At 39.3% G+C, this 12284-nt stretch overlaps 1 protein-coding gene across 4 annotated transcripts in view; it reads right to left on the minus strand.

The window, feature by feature from the left end:
• Positions 1–3837: 3837 nt before the first annotated feature.
• Positions 3838–12284, minus strand: part of SMOX (spermine oxidase) — a 127809-nt gene continuing 119362 nt past the window's right edge. For all 4 annotated transcript variants that reach the window (XM_053704296.1, XM_053704297.1, XM_053704298.1 and 1 more), the window contains 2 exons: positions 11358–11518; positions 3838–4303 (listed from right to left, as the gene is read on the minus strand). In XM_053704296.1, coding sequence (XP_053560271.1) covers positions 4166–4303; positions 11358–11518 — 299 coding nt within the window. In that variant the 3' untranslated portion in view covers positions 3838–4165. The remainder of the gene's footprint in view (positions 4304–11357; positions 11519–12284) is intronic.

The following is a 12284-nucleotide window of genomic DNA, read 5'->3' on the forward strand; positions in this document are numbered from 1 at the left end:
GCACCTCCCGAGCGGGAGATGCAGGTACTGACACGTGAGGCAAGTTAGTCGGCATAACTTCCCCCTCGTTGTTTGGTGAATGATGTTCAATTTGTACAGATTGACTTTTATTTAAAGTAGCATCAATGCAATTAGTACATAAATTTCTATTGGGCTCCACCTTGGCTTTTGCACATATAGCACAGAGATATTCCTCTGAGTCAGACATGTTTAACAAACTAGCAATTAAACTAGCAAGCTTGGAAATACTTTTCACTCAAATTACAAGTAATATGAAAAACGCACTGTGCCTTTAAGAAGCACAGAAAAAAATTATGACAGTTTAATAATAAGGAACCGGAAAAATTATTTAACAATTAGATTTTTCCCAGTAAAGGCATAAATTTAGCAAAGGATTGCCCCCATTAGCAATGGATAACTAACCCTTAATAGCAGAAAAAAATGTACAAAATATAAACGTTTTTTATCACAGTCAAAGCACAATCTCACAGGTCTGCTGTGAGTGATTACCTCCCTCAAAATAATTTTTGAAGACCCTTGAGCTCTGTAGAGACGATCCGGATCATGCAGGAAGAGAAAAAGACTTGACTGAATTTCTGATGCGTAGCAAAAGCGCCAAAATAGGCCCCTCCCCATCACCCACAGCAGTGAGGGAAGTTCAGTAAACTGTCTCAAATTAAAATAAACGACAGCCAAGTGGAAAAACAGTGCCCAAAAACAATTTTTCACCCAGTACCTCAGATATTTAAACAATTTAGCATGCCAGCAAACGTTTAAAATCAAATATCATGAAATGTCATTAAACAGCCTGTTGCTAGACGTTCCCACTGCAAATAAGGCTAAAGGTTATATGCATATAGTATTACCCAGAGAAGTGCCATTCCCCAGAATACTGAAGTGTACACATATATACATAAACAGCCTGATACCAGTTGCTACTACTGCATTTAAGGCTGAACTTACATTATATCGGTATTGGCAGTATTTTCTTAGTCAATTCCATTCCTCAGAAAATAATATACTGCAACATACCTCTTTGCAGGTGAACCTGCCCGCTGTCCCCTGATCTGAAGTTTACCTCACTCCTCAGAATGGCCGAGAACAGCAAAATGAATTTTAGCTACGCCGGCTAAAATCATCCAAAAACTCAGGTAGATTCTTCTTCAAATTCTACCTGAGAAGGAACAACACACTCCGCTGCTGTTTTAAAATAACAAACTTTTGATTGAAGATATAAAAACTAAGTATAATCACCACAGTCCTCTCACACATCCTATCTATTAGTTGGGTGCAAGAGAATGACTGGGTGTGACGTAGAGGGGAGGAGCTATATAGCAGCTCTGCTTGGGTGATCCTCTTGCACTTCCTGTTGGGGAGGAGTTAATATCCCAGAAGTAATGATGACCCGTGGACTGACCACACTTAACAGGAGAAAGTAAGATTATACCTCCTCTGCAGTGCAGCTTTAATGGAATCATAGTCCTGATCAAATTCTGGGGGTAGGTCAGCAAAAGCCTCCAGTGCAGGATCTTTCAGGCCAGGGGTAAGGTACTTGGCCCACTTCTCCCTTGGCAGCTGGAACTGTCTGCAAACTTTCTCAAAGCTACGCAGGAATACATCCACATCTCCATCTTTCTCCAAAGTGGGAAAAATCTCTGCACGCACTCTGGGAGCAGGTGGGTCTCTAGGTTCACTAACAGGTGAGACCATCCCTCTCTCCAACCATACAAGCTGTAGCCGATACTCTCTCTCAGCCTGTCTTTCAGCAGCCAGAGACTCTCTCAGCTTCCCTAGTCGCCTGTCTCTCAGCCGCTTCCACAGTAGCCTGTCTCTCAGCTGCTGCCACAGCAGCCTTTCTCTCATAACATTTTGTAATCAGTTCCATGCGCAAACTTGCATCCACTGAGCCCATATGTTTCAGAACAGTTTGCAAATAACAGTCCAATGAATCCCCAGATCCTGATGAATCACTGCCCACAGCTGCAATCACCTATCCTGCGGCTTGGCTGTTATCATATTCAAAAAGAGCTTGTATTAGTCAATCTTTGTTCTTTCCATGGGTTGGAATATCATGCTCCTGGCATAACAGTGCCAACACTTCTTTAGTCTGCTCCTTATACGTCTCCATAGTAAAAAATAAAAATAGAAAAGAAAAACAGAATAGGGAAGGGGACTGTTTGCAATGTGTGACTATATAATGCACTGAGTTTTAGCCTTTGGAAATTGTGAGTTACAATTTCTTTTTAGTACTGGGATTTTCACACTAGCAATCCACAAGCACTAAAATCTAATAACAAAAATGATCAACACTGCTGCCCACCAATTTGTGACGAACCAGGGTTATACCAACCATGCGCCAGTCAATTATTTGGCACAGAAAGGGTTATCAGACCCCTTCTACTCTCACTAATAGGTCACAATCTAGCCACACCAGGCCAGCTTGTGATTTAGTTCCGTGGGTGCAAGGGTTAACACTCCCTAGTCTGTACTAGACGTAAAAGCAATGTCCAAAATCTCCCCTTTAATGCCACCCACACTAAACTAACAACCATATAGCTCCAAAACTACCACCACTTAAAATTTATTAAAGGGAAAATCCTAAGGAAAAACCCAGACTTACACATTAACTCTCTGAGTACAATTTAGCGGAAAATAACCTAAATGATACAGTTCTAATATTCCAGTCTCTTCAGTAACGTGGTTCAATTATTAGACAAAGGCCAAACTTAATAAAGGATTTATTATGCCAAAAATATTATGCACAATGCATTCATAATAAAAAGGTGTTACAAATACAATTACACACAGCAAACAGGTTAAAATAAAAAAAGAGAAAAAGAGATTGAATACTTTACTAGTCTCAAGATCTGCGCCTGGGGACTGGCATTAAGCAATTGTGTCCTTACTCTGTAGAACAGCTCCCCTTGTAAGAATGACAATCTTATAGTTAAAAAATAAGATTCTTATACCTATTTTCCAGAGATCAAGTTGCCTGACCACACCCTCCTGGGCGGGCTAAGAAACCCCCCGTCTTTATGACCTTTAATAAACTAAGTTTTTTGCCTGAAATTATAGAACCCATTATAATTTCTGCTAGTTAACTATTTTCAGATATACTGACCGGTAATCTCTTGGTTTCATTGGGAGAATCAATTTGATACCAGATATGACATAGGTTGTCATATTTACCTTCATTTAATGTCATAGCAGTTTTAAAACACATATACATTATACCAATGTCCTGTTATTGACCTCCTCATGATATGGGGGAGAAGCACTGTTGTATCTCTGGAGCTAAAAGCTTGAGTGGCTTTATGACTAAATGCATACACAATAACATTTGGTGGAGTGAGCCTTAGAAACTATTTATGAGGCTCCTGGCACTTCAAAGAAAACACAAACACAGGACACAATTCTTCTTGAAAAGCAAATAACTGTTTTTAGATCACAAACTAAACAGAATTAACCCCTTAGCAGCTAAATCCTGAGATATTCGTGACAATTCTTATAGAACTTCACCAGCCCAGAGAGCTTTATAGAATCGGGTCCCTTAGTAACAAGTATCTTTAAAATTACAGAAAAAAAGCAAGATTAATGAAATTATATTACATGTTTTATTGCACATTTGACACTGCAAGAGAAATGGAATGTCTGTTTAATGGGAATAGAAAAAAAGAGGTGCAGCTGTGTGGTGGATATAAAGAAATTGGGTTTTAGGGGTTAAAAAAAACAAAAAAAAAAAACTATTTCCTATACAAAAAAAAATATTTAATAATAAGCAGTCATATGTTTAGTGCTGGTAATTATATACATTTTATTAATAAGAAAACCAGTCTGTTTAACCTGATATGCTTTTATTATTAATATTTTGTTTAGTATTTATTATAGAAGGCACTTACAATACAGAAAAAAAAGTAATGAGGCACAAAGTGTGCAAAATGTAAAAGACACAAAACAGCAATTATACAGAAGAGCACCCTTTTCTCTCTCTCTCAACAATACAGTACATGAATTTGCTACAGACTTTTTTTTTTTAAAACGGGATTTCCATAAAAAGATAAAAATTGTTCTACTTTCAATATTAAAAAAAAAAAACATAAAAAAAAGAAAGGATTAAACACATCGGTAGTAGGAATCACGAGTCAGTGGTTCGTTAAGTAGATTTTCAGTTCTTGCATTGTAAGAGGTCTTGGTACATGTCAGCAAGGTGAGCCGCTTCCCTCTGGCCTGAAAGAAGAGCACCATGGGTAGTGGAATAATACTTCCTGTGTGTTGCTTCCCCGGAAAACATCACCTGCATGGGCTAAAGAGACAAAATCTGAGTATACAAATATGCACAACAGAATGCAGCAGGCCCCTATACTACACTAGCCATGGTTCCCAAGCTGTATTCTATAACACTCACTTGTCACATGGTTAGATAAGAGTTTTAAAAGAGCAACTGTTTATTATAGCATACAATGTATTCTGCCATCTATAAAGTCAGCATATTCTATCTTTGTTCTACTATAGAATAAACGTTGTGACTTGTGGGGGGGGGGGGGTTTAAAAGCTCATGTACATTGAGAAAAAAGTAACTGAAGGAGTTAATTGTATTACAAGCAGTTATAGGAAATCCTTTTTAAATGGACTGGGTCCTATAACAACCAATCCCAGTAGGAGGTTGATTTCAACTTCTTCTTGTTTACATAGATTTCCTAGAGATAAATTCTCAAGTATTCATACATTATGTAGATAACAAATTTCAACATGCAAAACAGGTATTTATGTTGAAATCTTTTTATTTAAAAATTTTAATAATACAGACACAAAGGAAAAGCAACATAATGGTCGACAAGCAAGGCATGCAAACATCATTTCTCTCATTAATACGCTATTACTGCCTATATTCTTGTCAGGATTGTACATCCACTGCCATTTAACATTTGATGAATCATCTACCTTGTACTTGTAAAAACTAAACCTTTAGCTAAGAGTGTAGTCTTAATATTTAATTGAATAAATTCAAAAGAAACTAATAAAAACATAGTAAAAAATAAAGGAAAAACTCCGCCCTAGATGGTTCTCCACAACTCAGGAAGAGGAAATAAAAATTAGACACCGAGACCTCCACATTCCACCCAAGACCTTGGAAAAAAGAACCACCACTCATCACTCCTGTCGGCTACTATTTAACAGAGAATCCCCTTAAGTATCCAGTAAAACCTGATCTTGTCATGTTTCTTTTGTGTCTAAAATTTTAGCTGCTGAGTTATACATCTGATAGAAATCCTATTCATAATTTCTATCGACGTCATACTTTGCGATGCAAATTCTTGTTTCCATGCATAATATTCTTATAAAAGTATTTATACGACTGTTAAATTTACGTATTGGTTTATGCAGCATGGTCAACTCAATCTGTTCATCTAGTAACCTGCTCAGTAAGGATGACAATTTATCCCAAATTGGCTTAATTCGATCGCACTCCCACTACATATGACAATAGGAGCCTATGACCCCACACCCCCTGTAGCATAGTCTACTATTGGTGGAGGACATAGAGGAGGTCTTTAAAGGTGTGAGATACCATCTGAACATGGTTTTAACTGTGTTTTTCCCTCAGGTCTGCACTCAATAACCCCCTACATGCTGAATTGAAAATGTCCCAAACTTTTTGCTCTCTAGGAGTTCCTAGATCCTGTTCCCACTTCAATATTAAGGTCGATTTAGATTCTATGTCTGCTGATTGGATTGCGGTGTACAGCTTAGAGATTGCTTGTTTGGGTCTAGGAGGAGCCCTCAAGATCAACTGTTTTATGGTGTATCCCTGAAAGTGAGGAGCTGAAGGTATTATTATTATTATTATTATTCTTTATTTATGAAGCGCCATCATATTCCGCAGCGCTGTCCATGGATACAGATCATTTAAATAAAACAATAGTATAAAACTTCTAAGACTAAGAGACAGGACAGAATTTACAAACACATACAGGTGGAATCGAGGGCCCTATTCCCGTGGGAACTTACAATCTAGAAGGGTAGGAGGTTGAGAAACATGAGGTGAGGACTGCAAGAGTGAGAAAGATGTTAATGCAGAGTTAGAGGAGGGAAATGTTGTTAGGTAAAAGGAATATTATTGAGTTGGGTGGTAGGCTTCTCTGAACAGAAAAGTCTTCAGAGAGCATTTAAAAGGAAGAAAGATTAGGGCAAAGGCCTATTCAGATCTGTGTCGAAGGCAGCCGAGAGGTCAAGTAGGATGAGTATGGAGTAGTGGCCTATATTTTTAGCAGAGAGATCGTTCGTAACCTTGGTAAGGGCAGTCTCAGTTGAGTGTTTGGGGCGGAATCCGGATTGCAGGGGGTCAAGCAAGGAGTTGGTGGACAGGAAGTGGGTTAGGCGATTATAAAACTAGTTTTTCAAGGAGTTTTGATGTTAGTGGGAGCAGTGATATTGGGCGGTAGCTTTCAGGAGAATTAGGGTTAAGGGAGGGTTTTTTTGAGTATGGGAGTGACTATTGCATGTTTGAAAGAAGATGGGAATGAGCCGGTAGAAAGAGATAGGTTGAAGATGTGGGTAAGAGCAGGAATGAGGGTAATAGATAGGGAGGGTATTAGATGGGAAGGTATAGGGTCGAGTGGGCAGGTAGTGAGGCGGGAGGAAGATAGCAAGGAGGAAACTTCATTCTCAGTGACTGGATGGAGGATGCAGAGGGTGGCAGAGGGAGTGGCAGGGCCTGTTGATGGAGTATTGCAGGTTGGTGTTGGGATGTTGCTCCGGATAGAATTTGTTTGGTTTAAAAAGTAGTCTGCCAAGTCTTGAGCACTAAAGACAGATGAGGGGGGAGGAGTAGGAGGGTAGAGGAGAGAGTTAAAGGTGGAGAAGAGTCGTTTAGGGTTTAAGGAAAGAGTAGATATAAGGGAGGAGAAGTAGGTTTGCTTGGCTAAGTGAAGGGCACAAGTGTATGAATGAAGCATAAACTTATAGTGTAAGAAGTCAGGTTCAGAGTGAGTTTTCCTCCAGACACGCTCAGCAGTATGGGAGCATTTTTGCAAATAGCGTGTTTGCAGAGAGTGCCAGGGCTGCAACTGACGGCGTGATGTTTTGCGCAGCTGGGGAGGGGCAAGTGTGTCTAGTGCAGAGGAGAGAGTTTTGTTATAGTCTGATGTTGCGAGATCAGGGCAGGTTATAGTGGAAGTGTGAGGGAGGAGATCTTGAATAGTTTTTGAAAATTGGAGCGGATCCACAGCATGCAGATGATTTCTACAGCTGCGGGGCGGGATGGAGGAGTTGGTTTAGCTGTTGCATTAATATTATAGGTGACCAGGTGATGGTCTCAGATGGGAAAAGGGCGACAGGTGAGGTCAGATATAGAACAGAGGTAGGAAAATACCAGGTCGATGGAGTGTCCATCACGATGGGTAGGGAATAGGGTGGATTGTGAGAGACCAAAGGAGGATGTAAGTGAAAGATGTTTAGAGGTAGCAGGGGCAGATGGGTTGTCAATGGGAATGTTGAAGTCCCCAAGGATTATGGTTGGTATATTTGTAGAGAGAAAGTGAGGAAGCCAGGCGGCAAAGTTGTCAAGGAAATGGGAGGTAGGTCCGGGAGGGCGATAGATAACTGCCACTTTGAGAGAGAGGGGGGAGAAAAGGTGAATACAGTGGTACCAGTGTAACTTAAGTGGATTTATTGCACTCTGTATCTGGGTGAAAGTCATCAGTTTCCTGTTTTCCAAAACATCCGCCACCCTATACAACCCTTTATTGGCCCATTTGTCAACTACTATCCGAGTATCTTTAGGCAAGAGGTAACGAATAGTCACCAATGAGAAATGTGGTAGAAGAGACTGTGATTTGATCCCAAAGGACCATGCATATGTAGTGTATTCTGAGGCAGATAGTTTAGTTTTCCCTATTTGTTCGTCCCTGAAAGATTTCATCTGGGTTATTGGACCCCAGCATATTAGCCTCCATATAAGTCCAGAGGATCACTCTGGAGTCTCCCCCCAGTAAATTTTTTGGGCCAATCTTGCTGCTTTGCAATATTCTAAGAGATTTGGAGCTCCCACCACCCCCCAATGTTTTATGCCTGGTTATGATATTTATGATTTTCTTCCCTCTGATAAAAGCCAACTCTGGTTTAGGTATTTTAAAAGGAAGGGCTCTAAACATGTATAGGAGCCTGGGAAGCACATTCATCTTTACAGCTGCCAATCTACCTAACCATAAAAAGCTGAATGCTCTCCATGTATTTATATATTTCCTGATTTCTTTGTATATAGGCATATAATTGTATTTATATAATTGTTCAGGTTGCGGTGTAAGAGCTATCCCTAAATACTTGATAGTGTGTAGCCCATTTTAAGTAAAAAATTACTGTCTACAATCTTTTTAGTGTGTTGTAGCATGTTCAGAGGCAGCGCTTCACATTTAATCAGGTTTACCTTATATCCAAAAATCTCAGCATAATCGTCTAGTAATTCATAAAGATAGGGTAAGGAGACAAAAGGTTTGATAAAACTAAGCAGTATGTCATCTGCGAAGAGTGTGTTTGTACTCGTGGTTCATTATCTCCACACCCGACACATCTGGGTAGGTCCTAATTTTAGCTGCCAGTGGCTCTATACACAGAGCGAAAATGAGAGGGGAAAGGGGACATCCTTGTCTAGTGTCATTTAGTATGGGGAAGCTTTTTGATCTATATCCTGACATTGAAAAATAAGCCGATGGTGTTGAATAAATTAGTTTAATAGCCTTAAGGAAGGACCCCTCAAAACCCATGTGAACCAGGACCGCTCTCATAAATACACCATCTATTCTATCAAATGACATCTCCGCATCCAAAGATAGAAGCAGAGAAGGCACCCGCAAAACAGGTATTTAAAAGGGAATGTAAACCCCATGCAATTACATTTATGCAGTCTTAATAGATTAACATACCAGCAGTCATAATATTATCAGAATGTATTAACACATTTCCTGCATTGTTTTTCAATGGTCAGACTTTACCCACCACTATACTGATTTGGAGGTGCCAATATTGACTTGAGTTTGGACATGAAAGGGCTTGGTATTGCAATTAACACAATATTGATTGTATAGCTTCAGCATAAATGATAAGATAAACTGCAAATAAGGGAGAGAGAGATATATATGGCAGGGTAAGGATTGTGAAGGCTGCCATGTGTGCTCTTTCAGATTCAGGTCTGAAATTCATAAATTCAGACAAAATTACAGGAAAGAGGGGCTGAATACAGAACTAAAATGTATGAAAAAGTTGTAAAATCTGTGTTTAAACGGTGCCCTTAAAAGGATTTAATAAAGAGATAAAGAAGCTATGTGCACACTTCAGCAAGTAACATGAATCGGGGAGGGGGGGGTGCTCATATACTTCCTAGAGCTGCTGAGAAGATAATAGTGACCCGGCAATTACTAGTGCAAGTTGATGGCATCCTTATCTGCAACTACTATCCCCAACTGACCTGCATAATATAAATTATATTGATACAATTCTTAGAGTTTGCTGTATGAATGACCCCGGCACTGTGGACGAGACAGTTGGGGTCTAAGGTGGTGGCCGTCGGCCGTGTAATAGCCACAGCATCCCCTGGGGAAATCCTAGTAACAGTCGGCTTGTGTACAGCGCCTTTATCCTTGTTTTAACAGCAGATATCCACTTTAAGCTATAAAATCACCTAATTGGATGAGCCTACTATAAAGGCAACTGCATGGGAAACAAAGCTATTACAGACTTGCAATGATCATTTTGCCAATCTGGAAAGCTTACCACTCACTGTGTTCCAGACCATATTTCCCAGATATTCTACAGAGCGGGAAGATCACCTTGTATATAAGATGCCTAAAAAGGCTTGATGAGTCCAAGTCTTCTGGCCAAGAAGATGGCGCATGTTACTCATATATATTGTGCAATGCAGAGGGATGCTGCATCCTCTAATGATGGAGATGTGGAGCAAGTTCTTTAACCCTTTGAGTGCTAAGCACTTTCCCACCTGGGTGCTAAGCTCATTTAAGGGTTTTTTTATTTTTATTTTTTTAAAATATATATTTTTTTAACTTTTTTGTTTTCCAGATCCAATACAGTTGGAAAGGTTAGGCGATTATCTTTCCAACGGTGGATGTCACATGATACAGGGAAAGGAAAATTTAACTTTCAAATGGGCAATTATTGTTTTTGCCCAATTTCAAAGTGCTTTTAAATTGTCTTTATTATGCATTTGTAGATTTCAGCAATTAATGGACCATTAAATACATTAGAATTGCATAAAGTGTCAGAAATATGGGAGCAATTCTTGCCAACAATTTCCCCCACTCAAGACGTCACAAATGCAGAGCACTTAGCAAACATAATTAAAAGAATAAGTGTTCCCAGCAAACATTGGTGTGAAACCATCTATTCCAAAACCCACATACCTAGTCAAGCTCCCAGCAAGTTTCGCTTTGGGACTTTCTTTTGTGTTTTTATGCCAAGACGACCAAAAACGTCTTCACTTCTAAATTTCCAACCCCTACACTGATTTTTTTTTCAGTAACAAACAAAGTCATCAGTAACACTGTAGACCCAGAGGCAAAACTTTTTTTCACTTTCTGCAATTAGCTTTTTTTATTTAAAATTTTCTGCAGGTCATTTTGAAATTAAATGCAATTTTAAATTAGACAGTTACAATACAGCATGGACAGTCATAAATTAATACACTGCTGCTTTGCAGTGCTGCTCTGTATTTGACTGTACTCTTCAAACAGCACTTCACTCTGGCTGCACTGTGGTAAGGAATACTTAGAAAAGTCCAAAACAGCAGCACTCCAAAGTATCAAAAATACTTTATTTCAGAAGAGCAACAGACAAAAAAAAAAAAAATCATGATAAGGTTTGCTGACCGAAACGTGATTTTTTTTGTCTGTTACTCTGTTGAAATAAAGTATTTTTGATACTTTTGGAGTGCTGCTGTTTTGGACTTTTCTGATATTGCTGGGGTGAGTACAGTGCCCTTCAGCTTGCACCCATTTGCAGGAGTGCTGGACTTTCCTTGTTTTCTTCTGTAAGGAATACATACCCAGTGCAGCCAGAGCATAGTGCCATTTCTAGAGAAAATTCTGATGTGGAGCAGTGCTGCAAAGGGAAAGCACTAATAGTTCCTGCATGCATCCTGCTCTTTTTGCAGACATGCTGCATTTTCTGTGATGACATCTCAGATCACTGCATGTTCTGCCATGGGGACTGTAGATTTGAGTTACTGATGACTGTGTTAGCTACTGTATTAACAAAGGTCTAAGAATGGAGACGAGAGACTGATATGCTCCCCAAGAACTAGCATTTCCCTTCTATAAGCAAACATACATTTCTAAGTAGATACTTACGGCCATTTTGGAGCTCTCGGTGTAAGGCAGTGGTTTCACCAGTTTCTCTACATCTTCTCCACTGGAGCCTACTTGAGTATAGGAATAGGATCCAAGGAAATGAGGGTTGCTACCCCAGGATGATCGAAGGATCCGCCTTGGTTTTGGAATGTAAAGATTCCCTATGGCGAAGCAAACCAGAAAGAATTTCTAAGCAATTTCATGAGTTGCTTGTTAAATGAAAGAAATCATCATCATCATGTAAAGATTTATGGTTTTGTTTAAGAAAAAAAGATATGGATCAGGAGCAGCAGTGCACTGCTGGGAGCTGGCTATTGGCTGTGCATTTAGGACTCTTCATTTGGTCGCCACATGTTTGGCTGGCTCCCAGTGGTGAATTGCTGATGTGGGGGATACAGGAGAGTAAACCAGATTTGATGGTAGAGGTGAATTGGAAAGTTGTGTTGTGTAGCACTAACTCCAAGAGATAAGTGAATTAAAGGGATATGAAACCCAAAAAAATTATTTCACAATTCAGATAGAGCATACAATTTTAAACAACTTTCTAACTTAACTTCTATTATCATTTTTCTTTGTCCTCTTGGTATCGTTTGTTAAAATGCAGGGATATATGCTGAGGAGCCTGCCAATTTCTGGAGCACTATATGCCAGCAGTTTTGCAAGAAAGTTATCCATTTACAAGAGCATTAGAGGGCAGCACTATTTCCTGCCATTTAGTTCTGCAGGTATCTCTTCAGCACAGAATATCATGCGAACAAAAAAATTTGATGTAATCTGAATTTTTATTTTTTTTAAATGGTATGATCTGACTCAAAAGGGATTTTTTTAGGTTTCATATCCCTTTAAGCAAGCATTGACTTTAGTTACCACATATTCAGCAACGTTGATTACAGGTTAATTTTAACTAAAACAAATATTTTGGAAAGG

This window comes from Bombina bombina, chromosome 2 (genome assembly GCF_027579735.1).
Source record: "Bombina bombina isolate aBomBom1 chromosome 2, aBomBom1.pri, whole genome shotgun sequence".
In the NCBI taxonomy this organism is placed as follows: domain Eukaryota; kingdom Metazoa; phylum Chordata; class Amphibia; order Anura; family Bombinatoridae; genus Bombina; species Bombina bombina.